General features: G+C 58.4%; 1 protein-coding gene across 21 annotated transcripts in view; it reads left to right on the forward strand.

Annotated features, from left to right (window-relative positions):
* PEMT (phosphatidylethanolamine N-methyltransferase) overlaps window positions 1-27,942 on the forward strand; it is a 35,768-nt gene that overhangs the window by 5,028 nt on the left and 2,798 nt on the right. For 6 of the 21 annotated variants that reach the window (XM_059877771.1, XM_024979679.2, XM_024979684.2 and 3 more), the window contains exons 2-5: window positions 5,403-5,510; window positions 23,328-23,443; window positions 26,026-26,171; window positions 27,495-27,606. In XM_059877771.1, the coding sequence (XP_059733754.1) occupies window positions 5,403-5,510; window positions 23,328-23,443; window positions 26,026-26,171; window positions 27,495-27,606 (482 nt within the window). Of the gene's footprint in view, window positions 1-5; window positions 236-676; window positions 805-1,334; window positions 1,422-4,762; window positions 4,788-4,816; window positions 5,299-5,402; window positions 5,511-20,551; window positions 20,654-21,789; window positions 21,891-22,608; window positions 22,746-23,327; window positions 23,444-26,025; window positions 26,172-27,494; window positions 27,607-27,942 lie in introns of those variants that run through there. The other 15 variants (XM_024979672.2, XM_024979676.2, XM_024979678.2 and 12 more) reach the window with 11 other exon arrangements.

Below are 27,942 nucleotides of genomic sequence, written 5' to 3' on the forward strand. Positions count from 1 at the left end.
ATGTCACAATGTGACCCGGGTGCTGTTGACCCGCCACGTCTGCGTACCCCTCGCATGGCAAGCGGTATGGTCCAGCCTCTGAGCCCCTCACAGAGTGCTGCCGGGGTGCGGTAGGCGGAGCATCTCCTCTGCATTCCAGCGCTGGGACCCTGCAGCCCGTGACCTTGGAACCGCAGGAGCTGCATCATTAGAATTACCAAGAGCAGAGGGCCAGGACTTCCACGGCTTTAGTAAGGTGGGGGGACCCTTCCCATAGCTGAGGTGGCCCAGGGCGGGGTGCAGGGTTCTGGGGGCGGCACTGGGGACCCACCTGCTCTGCTCCTGTCTGACGGGGTTTTGGAGGGAGGGCCTCCTTGGGTCACGGAGATGACAGCAGCCCGAAAAGGACCTGCCAGCCTCAGAGCCTGAAGCCAGGAGGGGCCGCTCTGCTGCCACCTGGCCTGTTCGTCATTCTCTGTTCCACACGCCCCTCTCTGGGCAACACAAATCCCCCTTCAAGGTGACCAGATGCTTCCTGGGTGACGAGGGCCCTGGGACCTGGGTAGGGGCCACGGTCCTAACGGGGGGTTGGGGGGGACCTGGCTGGATGTCGGCTTCCGGTGGCCTCAGCCAGTGTCTTTCTTCTGCTCACTTGTCTGGCCCCCTAGGGAATGTTCAGGACTTATCTTTGCCCCAGTGCCTGAACCTGGAATCTGGAATCTGGAATCTGGAAGGGCTGGTCGACCTGGCCTCTGCGAGCCCCTGGCTTGCTTGTCTCCGAGCGGGCATGACAACAGGGCTGGTGCTGCTGAGTGACTGCCCGAGGTGAGGCGCGAGCACCTACGCATCAGTAGATGCATGTTGGTCTTGCTGCAGGGGCTTAGCTGGCAGAGTCCCCCCTGAGTGGTGCCTCCTGGGGGTGCTTCGTGTCTGCTGAATGTAAATACCTGAAGCCTAGCAGGAGGACCACGTCTCTCCCTGGGCCCTTTGGGGAAAGGGGGCCAGTTCCCAGTTCCCCTACTGACTTTCTTTTCTGAGGTGTAATTCATGTAGTGATGTCTGCCCAGATGGAGACTTCTCATGTACCCCTGACCACCCAGGCTCCATCACCCCAAAAGACCCCTCTGCACCCTCCAGGCAGCCACTGGACCGTATGCCGGCTTCCTCCAGCTCACTAGCCAGAGCCTGGGTGACCTCGAGCCCCTGGCCACCACCTGCACCTGCTCCCCACGTGGGCAGGCCTCACGCTTGACCCTTTGCCCTCTCTCCTTCTGGCCCTGCCAGCCCAGGTCAGGAGGCACAGCTTGAGGACACAGGGCTTCTGTGGGACTGTGGGGTTTCCTATCCTTGTACAGGTGTCTGCTGGCTGGTAGTTGAAAGTGACGGGGGCTGAGGCTGTGTGAGCGGCGGGGCCTGGAGGATCTGACCCGCCGGCAACCTCTGTGAGTTTCCCCATAAAATGTGATGGGTGTCAGGGCGGACACATTGAGTCCCAGGGTTGCTGGCACGGCTGCAGGGAAGGGTTTTTGACTCACCTCTGCTGAGTGGGGCTACCTGTGGGCCCTGGCAGTGGGGGGCATTGGTGTCCCCATGGACACGGTCGCCAGGCTTGAGGCTCCGGATTCTTCCGGTTGAGAGGAACTCCTTAAAACGGCATCTGCTGACAGTGACACCCTTGTCTGCAGAAATGCCACAGAAGCTCCCATGGGAGTTGTCGCTGTCATAAACATGTTGAGAAGCACGTTTTCTCTTCTGGCCCTAAGCTGGACATGGTGATTCAGAGGACAGGCCAGGGCTGGGGGCCATTAGTGGGAAGTATGGTTCACGGAGTTGATGAATGTGATCGAATATGGCTCAGATCAGAGCTCAGACTCTCAGTATGTCCCTGGGCTCTTCATGCACATGGCTGGTCCTCGCCCCCCCACCTCGAGCTCCGCCCCCCTGGGGACGGGAGACTGACCCGCCTTGAGTGGGTTCCACCCCTGGGTTTCTAAGGAACTGAGGACTGCACCCGCACCCCAGGTCAAGGCTTGAGAACATTGCTTGATTTCTCAGCTTAAGAGTCGCCAGAAAAACACATACTTAGGAAGCACAGCTTCTGGGCAGCTGGTGAATCTCTGGCCTCAGAAGCAGAGAGGTCTGCAGGCTCAGGGCGGCTCCCCGCAGGGCCCACTCACGTTACCTGGGCTGCTTCCTGTCTTGCTCTGAAGTCAGAGGGAGGGGGTTGAAGTCCCTGGAGCACAGGCGGCTGAGATGTCCCCTTACCACCGTGTGTTTTATTGATGAAGAAACAAGGGCCACCATTCACCCAACAAACACTCTGTGCCAGGCAGATGATACAGAGATGGGGAAGAAATGGCCCCTCATCCGGAGGAACCATCACCAAACAGGGACAGATGACAGGGACAGGGACAGATAGGGTACACACAGAAGACACAGGAGGGCCCATGGACGAGGCTACCGGACATGCTCTCACTGGGTCTTAAGGGATGAATAGGAGTTTGAGGGACAGAGGGTATTTCAGAAGGCATTTGAAAGGGTTCAGAACACGCTGTTTGTGGGTAGGGGTGGCAGGAAGAATGGCAGGTAAGACTGGTGGAGGGGAATCCATCAGAGATGTTGGGCTGGGTGGGGAGGCATGGGTGCTGGTGTGGCAGGAAGTGAGCCTTGGGAGCCAGCCCCTTCCTGGGGGTACTGGGCCACTTGGCAGAGTTTTGAGCAGGGGGATGATGGGGGCACCACCAGAGTAGACTTGCTGTGAGAGGAAGGAGCTGGCAGTGAGGCGGGTGAGCAGGAGGAGCACTGGGGCCAGTGAGGCCTCCCGGCTGAGAGTGTCTGCTTTCATGGAGGGGGCTGGTGCCGGACCTCAGCCTGCTCCGTTGGCCGCTGAGCAGGACCCAAGCAGGACTCTGGTCCATCCCGCGCCCCCTGCCCCGCCCCCCCAGACAGCATTTCAGTGGGCGGAGCCTCACAGTCAGACATGCTTAAGAAACGTCCTCTGAATCAGCCACTCCTCAAAGCTTTGGGGAGTCTCCCTCAGGCTGCAGCCTGTCCTTCCTAGGGGCTTCCACACCTTGGCAGGTGCCACCTGGCTGCGGGGGGGAGCTAGTCGAAAGGGTGGCAGCGTACAGGGTGCTCCACTGTGGCCCATCGAGGCAGGGCCCTGTGTCCAGCCTTGCTCCCCATGGTTGCTGAGGGGGCTTGGCCATCCTTTGTATCCTGCACCTGTGCTTCCGTGGCCCTGGCATGGGCCAGTGTGCCCAGCATTCCCGCAACCATGCACCTCTGATTCTTGGCTCAGCTTTTCTTCTGTCTTGGGCGGTCAACTGAGTCTGGCTTTTTCCCTGGGCCCTGCCAACTGACAGGCAGAGGAGGCCATGTGGGAGGGACATGCCAGCATCTGAGCTCCAAGATGTTCCTGAATCTTTCACAGCCATGCTCAGCGGCATGGCAGGCTGAGCCAAGCTAGGAGTGGTCACCTGTGGAGTGTCTGCAGGGCTGGGTGGCCTGAGACAAACACTTTCCGAAAGAATGAACTGTGTCTCACCATTGCAGGTGATATTATGGGAAAGACCAGAACCCCCATGGTCCTGACTTTCTTCCCAGCTGAGGCTTATTTTTATTGTGACTTGCATGTGGACTAAAGAGCCTCTTGATAAGAGTGAAAGAGGAGAGGGGAAAAGTTGGCTTAAAACTCAACATTCAAAAAACTAAGATCATGGCATCCGGTCCCATCACTTCATGGCAAATAGATGGTGGAACAATGGAAACAGTGAGAGACTTTATTTTCTTGGGTTCCAAAATCGCTGCAGATGGTGACTGCAGCCATGATATTAAAAGACACTTGCTCCCTCGAAGAAAAGCTATGACCAACCTAGACAGCATATTAAAAAGCACAGACCTTACTTTGCCAACAAAGGTCCGTCTAGTCAAGGCTATGGTTTTTCCAGTAGTCATGTATGGACTGACAGTTCGACTATAAAGAAAGCTGAGCACCAAAGAATTGATGCTTTTGAACTGTGGTGTTGGAGAAGACTCTTGAGAATCCCTTGGACTGCAAGGAGATCCAACCAGTCCATCCTAAAGGAAATCAGTCCTGAATATTCATTGCAAGGACTGATGCTGAAGCTAAAACTCCAATACTTTGGCCACCTGATGTGAAGAACCGACTCATTGAAAAAGACCTTGATGCTGGGAAAGATTGAAGACGGGAAGAGAAGAGGACAACAGAGGATGAGATGGTTGGGTGGCATCACTGACGTGATGGACATGAATTTGAGTAAGCTCCAGGAGTTGGTGATGGACAGGGAAGTCTGGTGTGCTGCAGTCCATGGGGTCACAAAGAGTCAGACATGACTGAGTGACTGAACTGAACTGAACTGCATGTGGAGAGGTATCATGGATGTCTAAAAACAAAAAACAGAGAGTGATGCAGTAACTTAGCACTCAGAATATCAGTGGTGTCTCATCCTTTTTAAAGAAAAAACTCAGTGCTGGAAGCATCTGGCTGTCTCCTCCTTGTCCCCAGAGGCCAGTGGGGGGGCAGATCTCAGTTCTGTCCCCAGGGATGTCTGGGCCATGTCTGGAGCTGTTTTTGGTTGTCATAGCCGCAGAGAGCTACCAGCATGGAGTGGGTGGGGGCCACAAAGAGTGAGCGGCCAGACGGTGGACAGGGAGAAGGTGGGGGAGACCTGGCCCAGGCACAGGAGGGGTGCTCAGCTATATGGTGGTAGTTCCTGAAAATGCACAAGGGCTCTGGGGCGCTGCAGCTTCCTCATCCATTTGACGTGTATTTGAAAACAAGGCAAGTTGGCACAGACCTGGTCTGTTTAAATTCTCTAATTGCTTTGGGGTGGTGCATCTGGTTTTCCCAAGCTCCTGTGATGCACACATGTTGCATGCGTGCCGATAGGAGCAGCCATGCGCACATGTGTATGTTCCCGGGGCCGGTGCCTGGGGTTGGGGATCCCACCAACACTCAGGAGCGCAGTCCAGCAGGTGGGAAAAGCCACTGCTGCTCTTTTTATCTGGTTCTCAGATGCTGAGCATCCTCACACGGGTGTCGGCCCCTCAGGTTGGCTCTAAACACCTCCGCAGGGTCCTGGTTACCCTAGTGGGGTCACTGCTCCACCAGGTGCTGGATACTCACCTTCAGAGTCACCGATTTCCTCCCTGGCTTCCACTGTGGCCCAACCGCCCTCCAACAGGCATAACACGGCTGGCTGGGTTTTGCTTTTTATCTTCAGATTTATGAGATTACACTGTAGTAATGTTTGCCGGACTTGGACGCACCAGAGCCTGCCGGCCTGTTCCTGGAGGGTAACTTTATTTCTGAGCTCTGGGCTTGTCTTCTCTCCGGTGTTGGCCAGGTGGGGCCAGGTGGGGCAGGCCCGTCTCCCACTGATGCCACTCTGTCCCTTCAGGCAGACCTCTGCATTATGACCCGGCTGCTTGGCTACGTGGACCTCTCGGAACCCCACTTTGTGGCTGCTGTCCTTGCCATTGTCTTCAATCCGCTCTTCTGGAATGTGGTAAGTGCGCCCAGGGCGGGCTGCATGGATAGACAGGTGGACAGACGGACAGACTGGCGGCTCTTCCCTCCCTGTCTGTCTCTGGTCAGCGTGGGAGCATCCTCCTGCTTCCCTGCCAAGGTCGGCACCTGGGGAGGACGCCCCTCCCCTGGGGTCCTGCCACATCTTGGCTTTAGCAGACAGCCCAGGGCTGCCCTGTGTGCCTGGCGGGGCCGCTGTTCCAATGGGTGAGTTGGAAGGTCTAGGCTGGGGTTGGCTCCTCTCCTGCTACATGCGCAACAAAGCCATCTTCTTGTGAATCTCCCACCCCAGCACCAGATGTGCTCTGTAGCCATGGTCACTTTTCCCAAATGTGGCTTCCCTCAGAGTGGTCTGCAGCCCCTGGGCTGACGGGCACTGGGGAGCAGGAAGGAACCCACAGCAAGTGAACCAGGTGGCAGACCCCCGCCAGGTCATCTGTGGGCACGGGGCTTTGCGGGGGCTGGGTGGGAGGTGGAGAGAGGGCAGTGGGCTCTGGGCCATCCCTTTGCCAGCCCTTCGGGGAGACGCCTCTCCCCGGCAGGATGAGGGGAAGCTTTTGGGGCCTCTGGTCTGCTGTCTGCAGCAGCATCTTGGGGGTGGGGGAGAGGCCACCCCCAAGGCGCCAGCTGGCAGAGCTGTGGACGCCTTATGCTCACCTCCAGGGCGTCGGCACATGCTGTTCCAAGCTTTCTTCATCTCAGGTGGCCACTCGGTCCCCGGGGCAGAACAGGACATATTTGCATTTGGTTGACGAGTTAGGTCTTCTCTTCATCTGGTGGGAGCAGGGTGGGGGCGGGGCTGCTCATCACAAAGAGGCCACAGACAGACAGAATGGTCTCCTTGAGGGGAGGGCCACGCCCTGGTCAACATGCTGTCCCTCCCGACAGACACACTGGTCTCCTTGAGGGGAGGGCCACGCGCCCTGATCAATGTGCCGTCCCTCTGTCCTGACAGACTGGTCTCCTTGAGGGGAAGGACTTGTGTCCTTTTCCACATGCCCTGCTGGTTTCCCTGACATGTGACCACAGGCTGGGTAGTCCAGAACAGCAGGGACACTCTCCCCCAGATCTAGGGGCCGAAAGCCTGAAACCAGTGAGCAGTTACACAGAAGCTGGCGTCCGGAGTTGTCCTGGAGACAGGCAGCCAGCGGGGTCGGGGCTCCTTGGCTGGACTGAGCTTCGGGAGGAGCCAGGCAGGGGTGGGTGGGGAGGTGGACAGGCCGGCGGTCCCGAGGAAGGACCCCTAGTGCTGGCCTGCACCCTGGTTGTGTCTCAGGCAGCAGTGAGATGTGTGTGAGAGGTGCACACGTGGCTGTACATGCATGTGCACATGTGAGCACGGGGAGCTGGGCTGGGCGTGGACAGGCTGTCTGACACCCTTGCTCCCATCTGGCTCAGAGTCTCACTCCGAGGGCACGGCTGTGCACGAACTGGGCTCCACAGCGAGCCGGATTTTTGCAGAGCTATGGGGTGTCTGGCCTCGGCTCCCAGTGGGGACGGTCAGCCCAGTGTCACCAGGACCCACGCTCTCTCCTCTGGCCTGGATGTGCCATGGCATGTGTGTGTGTGCTTCTTAGGATGTGCAGCCCTGCCCGCCCCATGGCCCGAGCCCTGAAGGGAGAGCTGTGTGGGGCAGCGGGCAGCAGCTGGGCTAACTTTAGAGTCTAGGGGTCTGAGCAGGGCAGCATTAAAGCATACCCTAACCCTAACCCCGACCCAAACTGGTACGTATGGTACCAGGTAGCTCGCCAGGCGCCCAGACCGTGTGGTGGGCGAGGCAGTGAGGAGGGAGTCCCAGCAAGACCCCACCTAATTGGGCTGCTTCTCCCCCCGGCTCCTGACGTTCCAGGGGTACAGCCTGAGTTTCCTCTCAGTCCTGCTGGGGCGTGGGGGTAGACAAAGCGCCTCTCCTGGGGTGCTTCACCGCTGGAGGTAGTGGTGGGCAGTGGGGCAGCATTTGCATCCGAACTTGTGTTGATTTGGTAGGACAGGTGTGGGGGGCTGGTGGGTTACCTCTGGGGTCCCTGATGCACGGAGGGGCGGTTTGATGACACATACCCCCTGGGTCTCCTCGCATGCCCCCCACCCCCCCGCCTTTGCAGGGTCTGCTCCCTCCGAGAAGGGCCCCCCTCTCCCACCAGCCCTCCCCGAGCCCTGGCCCCAGCAGACGTCTGTGGGCCCTGATCCTTGTGAGTTTGCGTTTCGCCCCTCCTTTAGACCGAGGGCTCCTGGGAGCTGAGGGTAGGGCCTGGCCCAGTAAGTTATTGTGGGTGAGCCCTGAGTGGCCTGGGGGCCAGAGGCCAGGTCGTTTCTCCACTGGGGGCGAGTAGTAGGTCCTCCCGCTGACCTACAGTGCCAGCCTGGCTGTGTCGTCGGCTTTGCACCATTCCTTGGTCCTCCTCTGAGGCCATCTGAGATTCAGGAAAAATGTCCAAGGCGTGGGGTTTGTCTCTATTTACTGCCCACTTGCTCTGGCCTGGGCCTCAGCTGTATCATCTGAGGTCTGGAGGGTGTTGGGGCAAGGGGTGGCCTTTGTCCAGCTCTCCTCCAGAGTGGCTGCCAGGCGGCGGGGGAGGGGAATGGGTGTGAAGGGTCTGGAAGCCTGGGCCACACTTGGCCAGGAGGAGCAGCCATAGGAGCCCGTTCATGCCGCGTTTCCTCTGATCCCGCCTCCTGGCCCTGCCCTGGCTCCCTGAGCCTCAGGGGGGCTAGGGTGGGAAGCGGTCAAGACCCAGCCCGAAGACCCTGGGACTCGATGCCCAGGGCACCTCAGGGAAGGCCCCTGGGCACACGGTGTTTCTGGACCTGAGATCCCTGTAGTTTCTCCAAAGAGGCATTGGCCTTGGAGTGTGGGCTCCAGGGGACAGAGGTCACGAGAGGGCTCCGGGGGACAGAGATCACGAGGTCGGGAGGGACCCAGAGTCCTGGGCAGAGAGGGATGGAGAACCAGGCCACCTGATGCATCTGGGGAATCAGGGGAGGGTAGGATTGGGGCTGCAAAGCTTCCTAGACTAATTTGTCCAAATCCCGTACTTGTTGTCTGAGGCTCCAACCAGTCTCGGAGGACAGTTCCTGTGCCCACGACCAGCTTTGCAGGGAGGGGGGCTGCCTTGGGAGATGATGAGCTGGGGGGTCACTCCGGGGCTGGGCCTGTCTTCACTGCCTCTGGGACCCACCCCCCTCGGGGCAGACCCACCCTTGTGCCTGGCGGGGACAGAGGTGAATCTGCCCGCGCTCAGCTTTCCCTGTCCTCTCTCAGGGTGTCAGGCACGAGCACTGCTCAGCATTGGGGAGCATGGGAGGAGGGGGCACAGGCAGAGCTCTCCTGCCCAGTCTCTCTGCTCTCGGCTCTGTAGAGTCCAGCCTTGTTCTGCGGGTCCTGGGCGAGGTGGCGGGCGGGGGTCAGCCAACTGCTCTCAATGTCCCCAGCAGCCTTGGGTGGGGGATCAGGGGCTGCTCTGCAGCGAGGGGGGCGGGACAGAGACTGGGGGCGCTGGGGGCAGGTGTACTCACTGATGGCCGTCCTGAGACTAAGCATTGTTGTCACCACCTCCCCAAATGGATTTGATGTGCAGACTCCTGGGGGGGATGGGCGGGTCCACCCCAGATTTTTTCAGAAGTGGCAGCTAAGGACCAGAGAGGTCGCTTGACCTGCCTAGGTCACACAGCTGTGAGAGCAGAGCCGAACCTGACAGCTGGGGCTCCTGCTCCTGTGCGTTACCCCCTCCTCCCCAGGCCCCCCTCCTCCCCGGCCCCCCTTCTTCCCCAGCCCTCCTCCAGGAGGGCCTTCCCGGTGCAGACACAGCCCTGAATGGCAAGCTGGCTGGCCCAGCTGGGGCAGGACCAGGGGCCCTGCTGGCAGGAGAGGCCCTGTCGGGGGTCCAGCCTTGCAGCCCCACCCCCTGCAGCCTAGGATGCGCCTGCTGGGCTGGGGTGCACCCCACTCTGACAGTGTATGGGCTCTCTGTGGGGTGGCCTTGAGAGGCAGCCACCTAGGAGGGGTGCCAGGGGCAGGACGGCTCCAGTGACTTTGGGCCCATCCTTGGCTGCTTGGCCCCAGAAGCCAAGTGCAGCTGTGCCTCTGCCCTCCTAAGTCCTCCCTGCCTGTCTCGCCAGCCCAGGGAGGGGCATGGGCGTCTGAGCACAGTGGCCTATCCTGCTGCTGCGGTCTCCTGACCTGGACCTGGGTGGGAATTTTGGCTTCTCTGAGCCAAATTTTGGTTTTTCTCATCTGTAAAACAGGCACAGTTGTCAGGGTCTCGAGGTTGGACTAGAAGTTTGCTTGCAGCTGGCTGGCAGCTGCCACCCCTCCTCCTCTCTGGCCACCTGGCACTCCCTGTTGGCCTCTCCTGGTCACTGTTTGTGGCTGGGCTGCCCGGGCAATGGTGCTATCCTGCAGTCACTTGCGGCTCAGCTCAGGGCAGGTTCTGGGACAGTCAGTCCATTGTCAGCCGCACTTGGATGCCACATCAGCGCCTCTGGAGCCCGTAGCAGGCGGCTTGGAGGTGGGCGGGAAGCGTGAAAGGGTCAGCCCTGACTGAGGCTGCTGCCAAGGGAGCGGCCAGGTCTCACAGGTCGGCTGGTGGCGGAGGTGAAGGGTCCTGACCGCCAGAAGCTGTCTCCTTGTACCGACAGCGAAACACTTGCACCAGCTGCTTTCTGAGAAGCAGGCGTGGGGAGAGGGCAGGTGTGGTCGAAAGCACCGGGTTTCTAGGCTGGCAGGACCGTGACCTCCCTGAGGCAGCCCCATGGATGCGACAGGCAGGGGCAGGGCCCTGCTGGGAGCACCTCAGGGTCCCTCCGAAACAAACCCCAATGGCAGTGGGAGGGTGTTCCAGCATGGGCTCAGCCCTCTGGCAGCTGAGCCCCGACGGCAGCCTGGCCGCCAGGTTTCGGGCAGAGTGCACTGGCCGGGTCTTCCCGTCTAGGGGTTAGTTGGAGCCCTGACCCTGGTTCTCTGGCCCAGGTCTGAGCGTGGCCTACAGGGCATCTCAGCACTTGGTCCGAGGACATGGTGGGGACCTCACAGCCTTTTTATCCCCCTGCCTGCCAGGTGCCCTCACGTTTGAAATTGTGCAAATGGTGACCGGGGGGCTGGGACCCCGAGGGCCGTGGCATACAGACAGGCAGCCCGCCACCCGGCGGACGGAGCAGCGTGTCCAGAAGATGTTGTTCCTGATACAGATTTGACACCTTTCTGGATCAGCGCTGACCCCCCCTTCCCCAGGAGCTCAGAAAGTCAGGTGTGAAATCCAATGGCCTAATTTTAGACCTTGGGTGTGCATGTCAGAACAGCAGGAGAATTAGAGAGGGAACAAGGACAGCTCGGCCTCACCCCTTGTTAGCTGTGAAGCCAGCACGTTCCCCGGGGTGGGGGAGGTACCACCGGTGGCCTCAGTGGCGGGGGAGTGGACAGGAGCAGAGCTTCTCTCTCGGGGCCCCTCCCGGGCGGAGCTCAATGGAGACACAGAGACGGACTGGCCAGAAGGTGGGCCATGGCCTCCATTGCTGGAGGGCAAGTCACTGGGTAGACGAGGCAGGTTTGGCCAGCACCTTCTGGGAGGAACCTGCTTCGGGCAATATTTCCCCGAACTGGTCAGGGAAGGTCCTCCGGCCCTGCTCTCCTTGGGAGCCCAAGGGCTCAAGAGGACGGGGCACAGGGGAGGGGGTGGGCAGGCTGGGAGGCGGGCCCTGGGCTCATCCAGTGGTTCTGACCCCTTGCCTGCTGATATGTCTGCTGCCAGCATCTTCCTCCTGGCCTGCCTCTCACCTGCTGTATGGGGCTCCTTAGAATTGTATGTGAAGTGCAGCCATGTCCACTGGAAGCAGTAGTCATCGTTCCCCAGAGGGAGGGGGTCACCCTGGAAAAGCGCATGACCCCCGTCTCCTTGGTCTTGAAGATGTAGGATCTTTCGGCTCTGGCTCCCCCTGGGGTGGGGGAGGAGGGTCTCTTTTTTTTGGTCTCTCTGAATTTAGTCTGTTAAAAGTTTAAATGTTGGCCACACACATGCATGGCCCACGGCCCACCATCTGCAGATGGTGGTGGTAAGAATGGCCGTCTGTCCCCTGCCCCCAGCCCCGGGTGTGCTCTGTGTCAAGGCTCGGGTGCAATGAGACGCCTCCTGCTCCTGTGGCAGGCCCAGTAGGCCCCTCATCCTCTCCTTCAGAAAATCGGGGGATGCTGACCTCAGAGCAGTCGTGGGAACCGGCCTGTGTTGGGGTTTCCTAAGCGTTGGGCCCTGTTCCCGTGACCCTCCATGGAGACTTCCGCCTCCAGAGGCCTCTTCGCTCTCTCAGCCCCTCATGGGGACATGCTGTTCTCAGCTCACTGGGCTCCACCAGCAGATGAGCACCGGGTCTCAGACTCGGCCCATAAACAGCCCCAGAGCAAACGTGCTCGTCCTGCTTATCTGCTTATGTCCAGGATCCACTTTGGGACCTGGCAGCTCCAGGTCCCGGGGCGGCAAGGCTCTGATGGGAAAGATGGCCGGGAGGCCCAGGCCCTGTGTCCCGAGGCTGAATGGAGGCCAGCTGGCCAGGTGGTTCGCGCATGATCCTTGACCCCCAGGTGCCACAGGAGTCCCAGAGCCCCTCGGGAGGCCACGCAGACTCTTCCTGGAGAGAGCGTGCTGTGGGCGGGACCGCACTGTTCCGTATTCTGTCTCGTGCGTCCTCGGGGACACAGAGCCGTGATCATTGCCCCCCCGCCCAGGTCCCAGGTGTGTTCCTGCCCTGCTGGAGGGGGAAGATTAGCTAGCCCAGAACACGGTATTTTGACCCAGGCTGTACCCAGCGAGGAGAGACTGTCCCCAGTCGCACGGCTCTGTGAAGGGGATTGGGTTTCCGTCAGGATGAAGCCTCTCTGTGCTTCTCTGCTAGGGGTGGCATGGGCGGGGAAAGCCGCTGCTGCGTCTCCACAGCCTCTGAAGGACTCAGGCCCAGGCGGTCCGTGGTCGTGACCAGGACGTGCCGCCTTGCAGCGCTCAGGCCCAGTGGGAAAGCACGAGTTCTGCCCAAGGAGGGGGTGGATTTTCTTAGCTGCAATTGTAACAAGTGGGCAGAGGGTCTGGGGGGGTGACAGCCTCGTGGGGAGGGGGGTAGTAGCTGGACATGGGGACCCCCATTCTGTCTCTGCCACTTTAACAGAGTCTTACTTGGGTCCAAAGTAAAAGGCCAGGCTGTGGTCACTGCAGAGCTGGACCCGGCGCCGGATCAGGGAGACCTCTGGACACGTCATAGATTGGGCACGTGTGCGGCCGGTGCCACCTCTACATCCACTGCCTGATGGGCCTCCTGCCCATCTTCAAGGCCTGTGTCCACACCTTTGGCCACTGACCGTGGGGCCTCTGGGCCTCTGGAGGCCACGGGCATGATGACTCCTCGTCCTTCTCAATGCCTCTTGAATCTTCCACCATGGGTTCCCCTCCCGTCAAAGTTCCGGGCCTCGTACTTGCTCCCCACTGGACACAGGCAGCTCCCAAGTCTGGTCTGTGGACGGCAGGGCCTGATCAGCTGCAATCCTTGTGAGGTGGGGTGGTGCTGGTGGGGTGGTGCCGATGGACCTGGCCGTCATGGGTTCCCCCTCTCGGCCCCTGTGTTTGCCCCTCTGACCTGCTGGGTCTGGGGTAGGAATTTCCCTCTGTCTCTGGCTCCTCTGCTCTGCTGTCTCCTCTGGTTGTGTGATGTCCCTTGTTTCTGAGACTGCCTGGCCCTCCTAGCACCTCTGGCTCTTCCTGATAAAGACACCTTACCTGCCAAATACCATGTCCGAGGTGTAGAGCGGAACCCCGGCCCACTCTGTCTACCCTGAGCTGAGGCCGGCACACGGCCTGGCCAGCTGGATGGGGCTCGCTGGTCTGGGCAAGACAGTGCCCCGGAGCATGGCAAGCTACCTGCCCCTGCTGCAGGACCCTTTTCTCTGCACTGTGTCAACCTCCTTTTCAGCCCTCAGGCCTCCAGTGAGGGTCATCTGTCAGGGAGGCCTCCCCTTGCCCCCCATGCCAAATTATTCTTCCTCCCAGCACCTGTTCTCATCCAAGGTGATCACATCCTTGGCATGCCTGCCGACACTGGAGGCCCCGAGGGCAGAGACCACACTGCCCTGGTCACCTCAGTGCCCAGCAGCTGCTGGGAGCCTGGCCTGGCCTGGGCTGCTCTGTAAACACTTCCCTCTGGTGCCCCTGGGTGCTGGATTAACTGTCCTGAGTCTCTGCCCCAAGGAGGTCGGCCCCGTTGTCAGCAGCTGCAGCAGGAGGGGAGCTCAGCTCCGGCCCTTGAGGAACCGCGGGCTCCCCCAGCCTCAGGGGGTCGCCAGGCTCAGCCCTGAGATCACGTAGACTTGTGCGGAGGCCCAGCCGCCGGCCGCCTTGTTCCTGTCCTTTAAAAGGAAAAGAAAGAACACAGTGCCCAGTGGCCAGGGCCGGGCTAGGCATGTGGCAGAGGGCACGACCCCAGCTCGGTGCTGCAGCAGCTGTGAGAGCCCGGGTGCGCCTGTCAGTACCGGAGCCTGGCAGTTTTCAGGAGCTCTGGGACTTGGTGGAGGCCCCGGGTCATAAGCCGTGGGCTATAACCCTCCCCTGGGATGGCAGCCCCTCTTCCCCTGTTACAGCTGAACCCCAGGGGTGACCAAGGTAGTGTTGATTCCCACCCCACCGGGGGTGAACAGTGGGGTCCCCCTCCCTGGGCTCGCTTGGTTCCCAGCATCTTTGTTCTGGTTCCCAGCCAGAGGCTGGTGGCCAGCAGGACTGTGTGTGACACAGTCTGTCACGCCCACCGTCCCCAGCCTGGCCTCATCTGCTTCTGCTCAGAAAGTCCCGCTGCACCTGCCAGGGCCCCAGCTCATATGAATGAGTGCTCAGTGAGTTGGTGGGTTCTAGGCTGCTGGGCGGCACCAGCCCTGTGGGCTCCTGCCATGACTGGGCTGAGTGACACACTCTCACCGACACCGTCACTGCCCTCCTTCCCCCTCATGGCTCCGACTGGGCTCCTGCACACGCAGAGGCGGCCACGGATGTGGGCTCTTAGTGGGTTGGGGATTCAGCCTGTGTCCACACACAGGATGCCCAGGAGGCTCAGGGAGGCTGAAGTGGCTCCACGTGGCTCCCAGGCTGCTTGGGGAGGGGGTTGCCTCTGGAAAGACTCTGGGGTTCAGAAGATGCCCCAGGGGGAGCAAGGTACAGCATGTGGGCCCGGGGATGGAGGGGACAGGGTAGAGACCCCTGAGGATGGGAGGCAGAAGGAACATTGATTTTAATTGGCAAATTTACATCCTTGGAACAGAGAGCAGCCCGCGTCACCCAGGTCCCAGGACACCTTGCACAGTTGCTATCCCCACGTCTCCAAAGCTGAGGACGTCTCCTGCCTCAGCACGGCCTCATTATCAGGAGAGGGAACATCGTGAACAAAGTTTGGAAGCAAAAGCAGGGCTTGTTCTGTGTTCTGGAACGAGTAGCTGAGTCACAGCTCACCCCGGAGATGGGGGACAGGAGAGGCCATCCAGACCCTGTGGTGGGGAGTCTGCACACGGTGAGGCCGGGACCCTGGTTGCAGGACGAGGTGGAGAGGCTGCCTGAGGAGAACCTCCCTCGTGGCCGACAGCATGCAAAGGGCGGGGGCAGCCCCTCCAGGTGGCAGAAATGGGCAGGAAGCTGTGGTGTCTGGGCAGATGGACGTCAGGGACACAGGGCCTGCGGCCTCTTGCATGGGCTGAGGTGCCTGGGGTTGACCTACGTGGCTAGGCTCTGTCTTGGTGGTTCTGGCCGGCCTGCCTGAAGTACCCAGGACCAGTCCAGCTCTGCAGGGTGGGGCTGTTCGGGGGCCCGGCGACCAGCCCCCTTCGGGAAGCTGGGGTGCCATGGCCCTCATGACTGGGAAATGCCCGGTGGGGCTGAGGGCTGCAGCCAGGATGGCTCAGGAAGGAGCTCAGGGTTGTCACCTCCACCACCAGCGCGCCTGTCCTCACTCCCACCAGCATTTCGAGCTCCCATGATGGAAACACTGAAGGCTTCTGCAGAGCAGTGGGGTGCGTCCCCACCCCTCCCCCTTCCCTGGCTTCACATGGGCAAATTCCTGGTCTGATGGGAGATGCCCGATGGGCCGCCAGCCTGCCCCTCAGGAAGTGGGACTCAGAACCAGCAAATCAGAGGTGGGGGATGCCTGGGGAAGGGGTAGCCAGGAGGCCCAGGGGCTCAGTGGTTAGAAACAGGCTCTGGGTTCCAGGCGGGCTTTCCACTTCACAGCTGTGTGGCTTTGGGTGGGCCACTTACCCTCTCTGTGCCGCTGCTCCCTTGTGTGTAGACTGAAGCGCTTTTCTGGTGGGCGGTGGCAGGGACTGATGGTCCCCGGCGGGTGCTGCTCACAGCTGGTGCTGTGTTCTGTGAGAGGTGCCAACTTCTCCCGGGAAGGCATTCCTGGGACCCCTCAAAGGGCAAACTCCGTCTGCGAGCTTGTTGATACAAGTGCCTGACCGCTGGTAGGGTCCCCTGGAGAGTACTGTGCATGGTCAAGCTCAGGCATCAAGGAAAGCAGGAGCTTGGTTTTGCTGTGTGCCTCCACCCGTTCTCCGACCCCAGCCGGCCCCAGGGGTGTGCAATGCCATGACTACTTCTAGAACGGTAACCTTCAGGGGTCTTCCCATGGGTTGAGAGAGCTCACACACCAGCTAGGACCCGAGGAGTCGAGTGTCAGCAGGGTGGTGAGTGTGCCCCAAGGGGCCCAGGGCTGGCTACGGAGGAGCCGAGTCAGGGGCCAACGACTTCCGGACCCCAACCTGTCCTGGAACGGCACAACACTCCTCCACAACCCCAGGTGTCTGGTGGAAGTTCAGACTCTGACTCGGCGGCCACCCTGCTGTTCTGGGGACCACGCTGGGTTTGAGGAACCCACTTAGAGGCAGCAGGAGGCCAGCCTCAGAAGGGAGGCAGCCAGGAGGAGCAGTACCCTGTCCCCAAGCCCTCCTGGCATCAGGAACCCCAGACAGGGCTGCATCCCCGATGGATGGCACCACCAGGCCAGCCCAGAGGCCTCAACCTATGCCCCCGATGACCTCAGGGAAGTGAGGGCTCCAGGCCCGGCTCATCCCACTCACACCCGGGGCCAGAAGGGGTGCCGTCCTGGCTGAAAGGTTCAGGCCATGCTCCTGCCTTTCTTCCTTGAAGGACAGTCCCACCAAGTGCGAGGCCCTGCCTTGGCCAGCTCACTCGGGGAGGCCGGTGGTGGCCAAGAGACAGGCCCCTCCCAGCCTGACGCCTGGCCAGGTACGTCCTGGAAGTGAGCCGGGATGAGGGCCCCAGCAGGGTGAGTGCCCTTGGTGGTCTGAGCTGGCCAGCTCCCTGCAAGCCGGGCCTCCTCAGGTTGTGTCACCTCGGTCCATGGAGACCTGCCTCTCTCCTGGATTAACTGTGAGAAGCACAATTAGGCAAAGCACTTTGCTCAGTGCAGCGCTGGCCCCGGGGGATAAGAGGATTAGCTGCACCCTCGGGCTCAGCACTGATGTTCTGATATTCCCCGGGGGGCTTCGCTGGCCCCATAGCACCTTCTCCTAGGTGGCGCTGGGCACAGGCCCATCCTCTCTGGGCAGGGGCTCACAAGCAGGCCTCTCTGTAGCCCTGGGCACAGCCCCGCTCTGTCACGCCTATCTCTGAACACTGAGGTTACCCCTGGAACATGGACACGTAGCTGTTGATCTCTGGGGCCTTCTCTCCCCTTCCCTGCACCCTCCCCGGATCCCTCCTGCACCCTGCCTGTGGCCCCACTGGCCACCTCTGCCCTGGACCCCTCACCCCTTTCCTTTCTGTGCTGCTCTCCAGTCTCGGGAGGGGATCTCCGTGCCCCACGCCTCGGCTTCTTGCTGTCAGCAGGAATTTTGCCCCGACCTGCTCTGAGCCTCCGGCTGTGGACTGTGGGAAGCGCCCCCCAAGGGTCTCCTGCCCACCCTCCTGGGGGTTGCACAGCAGGGGGTGGGTGGTGGGCACAGGCGCCCAGGCCACTGAAGCTTGGCTTCCCTCCAGCCCCGCAGCCACATGTGCTGTAGGGCCCCGGCCAGGGCTGTGGAGCCAGCTGAGGTCCATCCACGCACAGCACCCTGGATGGTCTGGTGGCTGAGGGAGGGCAGCTGCGGAAGGCGGGCTTCCGTGTGAACAGGCGCTGGAGAAGGCTGGACAGGGCAGAAACCAGAGCAGAGGCTGGTGGGCAGGGACGGGGGTAGATTGAGGGGAATTTTCCAGTCCAATGGAAGTGTCCTCTGCCTCAATGAATTTTACTTTACCTCTAAATCTGCCCTGAAAGAGTCTCTTCTTCTAAAATAAACTACTCTTACCTCAGAAAAAAAAGAAAGAAGCCTCCTGGCTGGAGGTGCTCGTGCTGGGCTGACACTGATGTTGGTGTTAGTGATGGTGTCGGTGGTGTGACCCACCCAGCCCGCTGATGCCGAGGGAGGCCCAGCCAGCCGCTTACCGAACCCACATACCCACACAGCCACCCAGCTGTCACCAACACGGCCAAATTTCCTTGCCAGGGCTGAAGTCCATGTAAATATTGATCAGAGAAGGAAGGCTGGGTTTTGCTGTGTTTGGTTAATAGTTGAAGAGCCACTAGCTCCTTGGCTGTTTTCCCAGTGCCTTCATACCAGTGGGCCTTGTTTCATTTAAAATTTTAAAGAGATCCTAAAATGCTGTGTCATTCAAACGCTGAAAGTGCAGGAGGAAAACGCTCATTTAAGTGAATACCCGAGGACCTCTCTCAGTAGGAAGTCTCCCTGTCTGTTTAGTGTATTGATTATATAAAACTTAAAAACGGGCAAAGAGAATTTTAGAACCAGTCTGTCAATTTGCAGCAAAAAGCCTGTTAGGATTTTGGGTTGCTTAAGCAAAGACCACGTCGTTGGGATGCCCGGGCCTGCCAGGCGTGGGGCTCTTGGGCCATGCAGCCACCTCATGGCCTACTGAGGGTGTGACTAGCTTTCTTGTGGGGGTGCTGGGGGTCTTTCCTGCTGCCTCCGGGTGGGCATAGGTGGGGTGTCTCCAGCCCTGGCCCAGCTGTGGGTCCAGGGAGGGTGGGCTGCCGGTGGGGCCTCACAGCCGAGCCGTCCTCTGAGGAATTTGCCATTTGAGAGCCTCCAGACCACCCCATCCCAGACCCTGCAGTGGGAGGTGAAGGCAGCTCACTGCCCCCTGGGGTGGGGGAGCATGACGGCAGCCCCGGCCCCACCCTCAGGTTCGTCCATCACATCTCCTCCTCTGCAAGTCATGTGCATCTAAGACATCGCTGCATGACTCAGGGCCTATGGCTTTTCTCGTGTGTTTTCCTCTAGACGTTTCATGGTTTCAGGTTTCGTACTCAGACTGTTAACCTGCTTGTGTTCATCTGTGTGTGTGGTCTGAGTTACAGGTTCTGTGTGTGACCCCCAGCCCCGTTCCCCTCTGTCCTTTGAACTGATTGCCCTCGCACTTGGCCACACATCAGTTAACCCGACACACGCAGTCCTACTTCAGGACTCCCTGTTCTGTTCCGACGGTCCGCGTGTCTGCCTTTGCACCAGCACCACAGTCCTGATCCCGGTCGCTTTATAACATGGCTCAAAATCTGCCGAGTTGGCCCCGCTCTGTTCTTCTTTTTCATTTGTTTTGGCTATTCTGAGTGCTTTGCATTTCTGTGAGAATTTTAGAACCAATCTGTCAATTTGCAGCAAAAAGCCTGTTAGGATTTTGATTGGGGTCAAGTTGAATCTATAGACCAATCAAGGAGAACAGACTTCTTACTAATGCTAAGCTTCCAGACCCATGGACACTCTGTTTTTTTTTTTTTTAAGATTTTTTTTTTTTTTTTGATGTGGACCATTTATAAAGTCTTTATTGAATTTGTTACAGAATCGCTTCTGTTTTATGTTTTGTTTTTTTGGTCTCGAGGCTTGTGTGATCTTAGCTCCCTGACTGGGAATCAAACCCACATCCCTTGTGTTGAAAGGAGAAATCTTAACCACTGGGCCACCAGGGAAGTCCCTCTTCGTTTATTGAAGTCTTTTCTCAAGTTCTTAGTGAAGCTTCAGTTTTCGGGGTACGCATCCTGCACTATCTGTCGATTTCATCAGTTTGTGTAGGTGATTGCGGGTCATGCGTGTTTCAGTGGACATGAGGTCTTCTTCCTGGCCTATGGGAGCATCTGGGGTGATGTCAGCAGCTGGGTTTTCACAGATGCCTTGCGTTCGGACAAGGGTGTTCCCTATCACACCTCCCGTGCTGACTTTCTGTCAGGAAGGTATATTGGATTTTTGTCAAATGTTCTTTTGTGTCTCTTAAGGCGATCATAGTGTTTTCTTCTTATGTAGTTTGTTTATATGGTAAATTACATTGATTGGTTTTCAAATGTTAAACCAACTTTTCACTCCTGGTATAAACCTCACTCGGTTGTGCGGATGTATTGTCCTTTTAGTATATTGTTGATTCCATTGGCTGATTCATTAATGTTTTGTCTAGAATTTTTGAGTTTTGTTCAGGAAGGGTCTTTTTCTCTATTTTTTTTTTTTGTGTGTGATGTTTTGGTATCTGGTAATGCTGGCTTCATGGAGTGAGTTGGGGAGTGTTCCTTCCTTTTCAATTTTTGGGAACAGTTTGTACATAATTGGGATTATTTCTTCCTTAAATGTTTGGTAGGATTCACCAGTGAAGCCCTCTGGACCTGGAACTTTCTTTTGTGAAGACTTTTGACTCCATGTCAAAATACATGGATGGACATAGTGTATGCTGGTTGAACCCTCTGCTTCTTTTCCTGCACAAGCTTTGGTCAAATTCACTGGTGTAAAGTTTTTCATGTATCCTTTTTTGCCCTTTTAATGTCTGTAGACTCTAGTCTAGATGTTGAGAATCTGTGTCTTTTTTTTTTTCTTGCTCAGTTTGAGTAGAGGTTTTAGAAGACCAGCTCTTGGTTTCATTGATTTTTCTCTAGTGTTTTTCTATTTTCTATCATTGATTTCCACTCCACACTTTCTCCTACTTACACGGGTTTCATTTTCTCTCCTTTCTCTAGTTTCTTGTGGGAGCTGAGACCAGTGACCGAGACCTTCCTTCTCTCTCCTGTGGGTGTTCAGTGCCATAAACCCTCCCAAGCCGCAGCATCCCACAGATGCTGGTATGTTGTGCTTTCATTTTCACTCAATTCAAAATCCTTCTTGTTTCCTTTTCCATTTTTCCTTTCCCCCAGGAGTTGGTTTTTTAGGAAATGTGTTACTTAGTTTCTAGATGTTTGGGGATTTTTTCAGAGAGCTTTTTCTGTTATTAATTTCCGATTAACTCCATTGTGGTCAGAAAACACACGTTGTGTGATGTGGAACGCTTACCGTGACTTGTTTTACTTCCCGGAATGTGCTCTATCTTGGTAAATCTCCTGTGTGCACTTGAAACTAATTTCTTTTCCTGTTGTTGTTGAGTGAAGTCTTTTATAAACGTCAGTATACCGACTTCCCTTTCACTTTTCACTTTCATGCATTGGAAAAGGAAGTGGCAACCCACTCCAGTGTTCTTGCCTGGAGAATCCCAGGGATGGCGGAGCCTGGTGGGCTGCCGTCTATGGAGTCACACAGAGTCGCACGCGACTAAAGTGACTTAGCAATACTGAGTTGGTTGACAGTATTCAAATCTTTATCCTTACCTGTTCTATCAGTACTGAGAGGGGTGTTGAAGTAACTATTTCTGTTTTGCAGATTTATCAGTTTTACTTCATGGACTGTAAGCTCTGGCATCAAGTGCATGAATGTTTAGGATGTTATGTCTTCTTGGTTAATTGTGAAACAATCTTCTCTATCTTGGTAATAATGTTTGCTCTGAAATCTACTTTGTCTAAAATTTATACAACCACTCAGCCTCATTTCCACCAGTGTTAGTAGAGTGACTGTCGTGCCAGCCTGTTGTGGTTAGCTGGTTTGAATCTTTATAAGTGTATTTTGTGTAGCCAGCATGCAATTGGATCATTTTTTATCCAGTCTGACAATCTCTGCCTTTTAATTGAGATGCTTGGCCATAAGCATTTAAGTTATTATCGATGGGGTGAGGCTTAAATCAGCATCCTTCACGCCTTCATGTCCAGTGTTTGGAAAGCCCTTGTATATTTGTCTGTTTTGTGTGTGTGTGTGTGTGTGTTTCAGGCGAGTGGGTAAATGCCATCCTTCTTGGCTAGAAGTAGAAAGGACAGCAGTAATAAATGTCATACAATACTCAGTCTGTGTTCAGTTCTTCTTGATTGTGTCAAAACTATCTTGTTCCAGTTGGTGTGTATGCATCAGGATCCAAATGAGGTCTGCACGTTGCACTTGGTGGACGTGACTCCTGAGCCCCTCACTTTCTTCCATGTCATCTACTTGGGGAGGAGAGTGAGTCACTTGTCTAGTAGGGTGTCTGGGTTTGGGTGATTACATCTTTGTGATGATGCACCCCACTCTGTCCAAGGGTCCCATTCAGTGGCGGGGGTGGGGGGCGGCTCTGAGAAGCAGAGGGAGGAACACGCCTGCTCCCACCGCACCTGGTGGTTCCCAAGTGTGGGGGACAAGTGGCGGCCTGGGCCTGTGGTCCTCCTACTGGCCTGCAGGAGGGGTGAGGAGGTGACTCGGTGGCTGATTTTGAAAGCATTACCTCATCAACAGAGAGAAAAAAAAATTATTGGCCTTTAAATATGCGTCTTGACATACCACACCAGAAACAAGGTTTTGTGCCTAAGACAGCATTTTTGAAGAATGGCTGAGCCCCTCAGACAGAAAGGGTGCTGGGCTAGGAGCTGAGGAGCCACTCAGATTCTCCTCTTACGGCTGGGTGGCCCTTCTGGTCACTCCTGAGGAGCCCTGTCTTCCCCACATATAAATGGATCTCACCCCACCCACCCCAGGCTGGTTTTGAGTGTTAAATGAGCTCAGATGAAAACACTTAAAATTGTCTGGTGCTGAGTTGATGTTGGTGTGATTTTTACTGTTGGAATCTTGACATCCCTGGGTTCTTGGAACAGTGTGGACGTCCTATCCATCCCTGTGGCTTGAGCCTGGGGTCCGTGTGTGAACACAGGCTGCTTCCTCTGGCCAAGGACACTTTACCCTACAGGACCTCTCATCACCCCTTGGTGGACCCCATCTTGGCCCAGCTACTCTGGAGGGGGATGGTCCCCCAGGCCCCCAGAAGGAACCATGCGCAGGTTCCTGTCCTGAAAACTGACCATCCAGATGCCCTCCCGACTGAGAGTGAGTCAGCCAGCTGGTTTTCATGCCAGAGTGACAGGCAAGGGGATTGGGGACAGTAGAGGCAGGAGGGGCCCTGGGGAGCCCACTCCCACTTTGCTCCACCATTAGCTGCTGAAGGGTGAGAGTCTGGGCCTGATGAGTTTGGAAAAATAAAAGGTTTCTGTGGCTAAAAAGTGAAAGCTCTGGGAGTGTAGAGCCAAGGGTCTGGGACAGTGGGCGTGTCCAGGGGGAGGGGGTGGCGCTGGGCTCCTCCCAGATTCCCTCCCCTCCATGGTCCCAGACCCCATGTCCATGGAGTGTGTGATTCCGAATGTGTTCCGGACCCTGGGTGAGGGAGCCGAGCTGCTCAGGGCCAAGGGGCTCAGCTGCCCCCAGGTCTCCTGGCCTCCTCCTGCTTCAGTGTTCAGCCATTTCCAGAAGGACTTTGTGTTCTGTTTGCACAGGTCGTCCCCCGCCGTGGAGGTGGCCCGAGACCCCTCCCCGTACCCCGCCCCTGCATGACCCCCCCACCATGTGACCGCCCCCCCCACTCCACCCCCCGACAAGGGCCCCTTGGGTCTCAACTGCTCTCTCTGCACATAGGTTGCGAGATGGGAACACAAGACCCGAAAGCTGAGCAAGGCCTTTGGGTCCCCCCGCCTGGCCTGTTACACCCTGGGTGGGGCCATCCTGCTCTTGAACGTCCTGCGCTCCCACTGGTAAGGACCCCTCCCCTCCCCCGCTACCCCCAACCCCACCCCAGGCCCCTGGGGGAGCCCCCTCCTCCATCCCACCCCAACCAGGGAAGAGGTGGGAGGTGCCTGGAGCCAACGTGAGGGGCGGGGCGCGGGGACTAGGGGGCTGCTCTGAGCCCATCTGCCCCACTGGCTCTGCTGGCTCAGGGAAACCCCTTCTTGGGCTCCACCTGGAGAGGTGGCCCCACGCAGCGAGCAGTGACCTGGGTGTGGTGGAGAGGGCAGCTAGGCAAGCTTGGTGGGATCCCTCCACAATGGGGTTGGCTGCTGCACACCCCCTTCCTCCCCCAGTTACTCTGAAAACTCAGCTTATGGTGGTGTGTGGTGGGGGCGGGGTGGGGGGGGGGATAGACCCAAACAGCCCCACCTGGTGGGCAGCCCAGTGCAGGAGTCTTTGCAGGCACCCTGGCCCTTCTGAAGGAGTGAGCGAGTAAATGAATGAATGAGTGAGCACACAGCATCCCCCATGGCCCCTTCTCCCTGGCTGTCACCAAGGGGGCATTTAAAGCTCCTGAAACATCACATCTCAGGAGACGGGACCTGCTGCCTGTTTTCCCTTCCACAATGTGCTGTTTCTAGTTCTTGTGTATTCTTGGCCTCCTGAGTCCACCATGTAGGGAAAAAAACCCTGGACCCCAGGCCCAGCCCCACCACTGTTCCTATGGGGTGGAGCCGGGTGGTCCATCCTACCCTGCAGGTGGACTGCACCAAGGTGGGCGGCCAGGTGGGCGTGGGGGGAGTGGAGGGGCAGAGGGCAAGGTGATGGAGAGCCTGTCTGTCTGGAGGGCTGACGACATCCTCCATGTGGCCCCAACTTGAACCCCACTGGCCTGCAGAGGCCAGCAGAGGCGGGTCTATAGACAAGCTGCTGTCCCTGCCATCCTACCGCAAGGCTGGTGCTGGCAGGACGTGTCGCGTCCTGGGCCCCTGAGAGGCCTGGCAGGGGAGAGACCCAGGCCCAGCCCCTCTCCCTGCGTCCAGGCCTGTGTGTCCCTCTCCCTGTGTCACTGTGTCACTGTCAACCTTTTGGCTACGGCTTTCCTCCCGGGTGAATTAACCACCCAGGGAATTGGGGGGCCGAGAAAGGACCCCTCCACTGCAAGCAGGCCTGTTTTCCCTTCTCCCCTCTATGGTCCTCCTCCTGTTTGCCCCCCGCTGACAGGTGTGGGTGGGGTTCAGGTGCAGGGCTTGTGGGAGTCCTGCCCACCCGCCCCCACCGCCGCTCCCCAGCATCCTTCCGCTGTCGCTTTATGTGGTTCCTGCAGGTGGGTTTTCTGTGCCTGTGTGTGGGTGTGGGTGTATGTGGTAAAAGACACATTAATAAAATTGACCCTTTCAGCCACCTTGAGGTATAGTTTTGTGACATTTAGGACCTCTCCCTGGGAGTGGTGTCCGTCCGTCAGCTCGCAAGGCTGTGTCCAGGCCACTTGCTCTACAGACAGGAGAGGTGGAGGGGTGGGAGGGGGCTGAGCTGTGGCCCGAGCTGCCAGCTCTCAGAACTGTGGGTTTATCAGAGCCCAGGGAGGGTGCAGGGGTGGGGCATGGGCGTGGCCACCTGGCACCACACGGGGTGTGCGGCTCTGAGCCAATCCCAGCAGCTCAGCCTGGAGCTGCAGGGTGACCCTGAGCCCAGCAGCAGGAGAGGTGGGTGGAGAGCAGGGGGCGTGGGCAGTGTGACCAGGGGCCAGGTGTGCCCTGACACATGTGCCACTGTTTGACAGGTCACCGTGCAGGCTTCTGCCCGTGGTGTCCTGTTTGCTGTTCAAACAGATGCTTCTCCCGCCTCCCTGTTCCCCTTTCTCACTTTGGGGAAGGGGGCTGCTTTTCCTGGTTGATGAACACAGACTGTGATCCCTTCTGCCTGGCATGGGCTGGCGCCAGGGAGGTGCTCAGGGGAGAAGCCTCTGTTCTCCAAGAGCTGACTGTAGTCTGAGGAGAGAGTTATAGGGAGGCGGGCTTTAGCTCAACCTAAGGAGTTTGACGACATCCAGCTAATGGAGTGGACAAAGGGAGATGGAACTTGCTCTGCTAGAAAGAGCCTGGCAGGGTTGTCCAGTGGTTACGGCTCCTGCTTCCACTGCCGAGGGCGCGAGTTCAATCCTGGTCAGGGAACTAAGATCCCACAAGCTGTGGGGTGTGGCCAAAAGAAGGAAAGAGAGGGGGAGGAATGGAGGATGGAGGGCGGGTAGGCGTGCTCACAACGGAGGGACAGTTGGGTGGAGGCATGATTCCCGAGTCTCCTTCCCTCTGCAGTGCCAGTCATCCTCAGACTGAACACCCTGCTGTCCTGCAGAGTCTAAAATGTTGTCATTCATAATCTGTTTCTTAAAACCACTACGTGTTACAGACAACTCAGGATTTCTGGCTTCTCTGGAAGCAGGCACCAGCCCCCTATTCCGGTCACTTCTTCCGTGGCGGCCCCTCAGCAGGCCACTTGACTCACCCTCAGGACTTGCCTGAGACCCCTGGACAGGCTGCTCTGGGGGCCTGGGGGGCAGGGTGGGCGGCCCCTCTGTGTGGCGGTGACCTCCCCGCCCTGCCCGCAGCTTCACGCAGGCCATGCTGAGCCAGCCCCGGATGCAGAGCCTGGACAACCCCGCGGTCTACCACGTGGGCCTGGCACTCCTGGGAGTGGGTGGCGTGTTCGTCCTTTCCAGTTTCCTGGCGCTGGGCTTCACCGGGACCTTCCTAGGTAAGACCCTGAGTGTGGGGGGCCAGGGCCCTGCTCCCCCCAACTCCAGGCCTCAGCCTGCCCTGCTCAGCGCTGGGGGGCAGACTCTTAAGCCCCAGCCAGCTGCTTGGCCTCCAGGATGGGCCGGGCTTCTGTTCCTGTGTTCAGGTCTTGGGCTGGCAACAGGTGGGGGCGCTGGCCCCTCTCCTTGCCCGTGGCTCCGGAGCTTTGGGGCTGAAAACCCAGTGCTGGCAGGGCTGGACGTCCTACAGACACCAACTCCCAGTCTGGGACTCTGGGGGGAGGGAGCAGGGCGGCTGATGTGCGCGGGTCAGTGGGGCCAGAGCAGAAGGCCAGCCAGGGATCACATCACTCAAGTCCCTGAGGGCCATGCAGGAGACTGGGGCGTCCTCCCAGGAGGAGGGTCCCACAGGGGAGGTCCTCTGGGGGCCCAGGAGCAGGTGGGGATCATTGTGTGGGCCTCACAGGGGTGGGGTGGGGAAGGGAGCCAGGGGAGGGAGGGGTGGTGGTGTAGCCAACCTCAGGAGACCAGGGGTTAGCAGCCCCACAGCAGCGGCAGGGGAAAGGGCAGCCAGGGTCTGGAGGAGGGTCGGGGAGGGGCCTGGAAGCCGCCTGTGGGGGAGCCCCAGGAGAAACGGCCTGGAACGTGGGGCCCTCAGGCTCAGGAATGTAGGTCAGAGTGGCCGAGTCCCCGCCCCCCGCCATGAGCCACCCTGAAGCAGACTTCTGTGCCACCGGGAAGAAAGGCTCCCTGGCCGCGAGCCCTGTCTCCAGACAGCGGTGATGGTGATGCAGCTGCTACTCCTCCAGGCCCACCTGTGCCTGGAGCACGAGGGATACACCATGGGGCCCTAGTGAGCAGCGCTGCTCCCTGTGGGCCATGCCCGGGCCAGGCCGGACTGCGCTGGACACCGGGTCTGTGTCCCCTGCCTCTCGGACCGCCACACCCTCCCCTGGGAGAAGCTCTGGGCTGGCTGCAGGGGGAGAGCTGATCTCCAGGCTGGTGGCCCAGGTGGGAGTGGCCCAGCTGAGGGAGGAGGGGGACGTGGAGCAGAGATAGTGAGTAGGGGTAGGTGTGCTTTAGACAGTGGGGGGCAGGTGAAGGGAAGGGCGACAGGAAGTACCACAAGCCGAGGAGGTGGCAAAGGAGGAGAGGTGTCCAGAGAGCAGGGAAAGTCCCCAAGCAGAGGGGACAGAACATGCAAAGGCACAGGCAAGAGCCGGTGGGGGCGCAGCCCCTGGGCACACCCCCAGTGCCTGCACACCTCCCTCTGGATGGGGCAGCCAGGCTATGACCCTCCTTCCTGCCCGCCCTGTTTGCAGGCGACTACTTCGGGATCCTCAAGGAGGCCAGAGTGACCATGTTCCCGTTCAGCGTCCTGGACAACCCCATGTACTGGGGCAGCACAGCCATCTACCTGGGCTGGGCCATTGTGTGAGTCAGCCCTCGTGCCCCATGGAGCCCAGGGCGCTGGTTAGGGTTCCTTTCCTGGGGAGCTCCTCACTGGTGGGAGCAGAGAACATCCTAGAATGAGGTTGGCAGACTTCCTCTTAAAAGAGTGGGAGGCTCCTGGGCAGCAGGTGACGGAGTGGCTGTGGTTGTGAAATTTGAATTTCACGTCATTTTCACAAGTCACAAAATATTCTTTTGATTTTCTTAAACAACTACAAATATAAAAACTGTTCTTGGCCTAGGGACCACAGGCTGCCAACCCAGTGCTGGAACTGGGCAGGGAGGCCCCCTGCCCACAGCCAGCCTGCAGGATCCACA

The sequence above is a fragment of the Bos taurus genome, chromosome 19, assembly GCF_002263795.3.
Source record: "Bos taurus isolate L1 Dominette 01449 registration number 42190680 breed Hereford chromosome 19, ARS-UCD2.0, whole genome shotgun sequence".
Lineage (NCBI taxonomy): Eukaryota > Metazoa > Chordata > Mammalia > Artiodactyla > Bovidae > Bos > Bos taurus.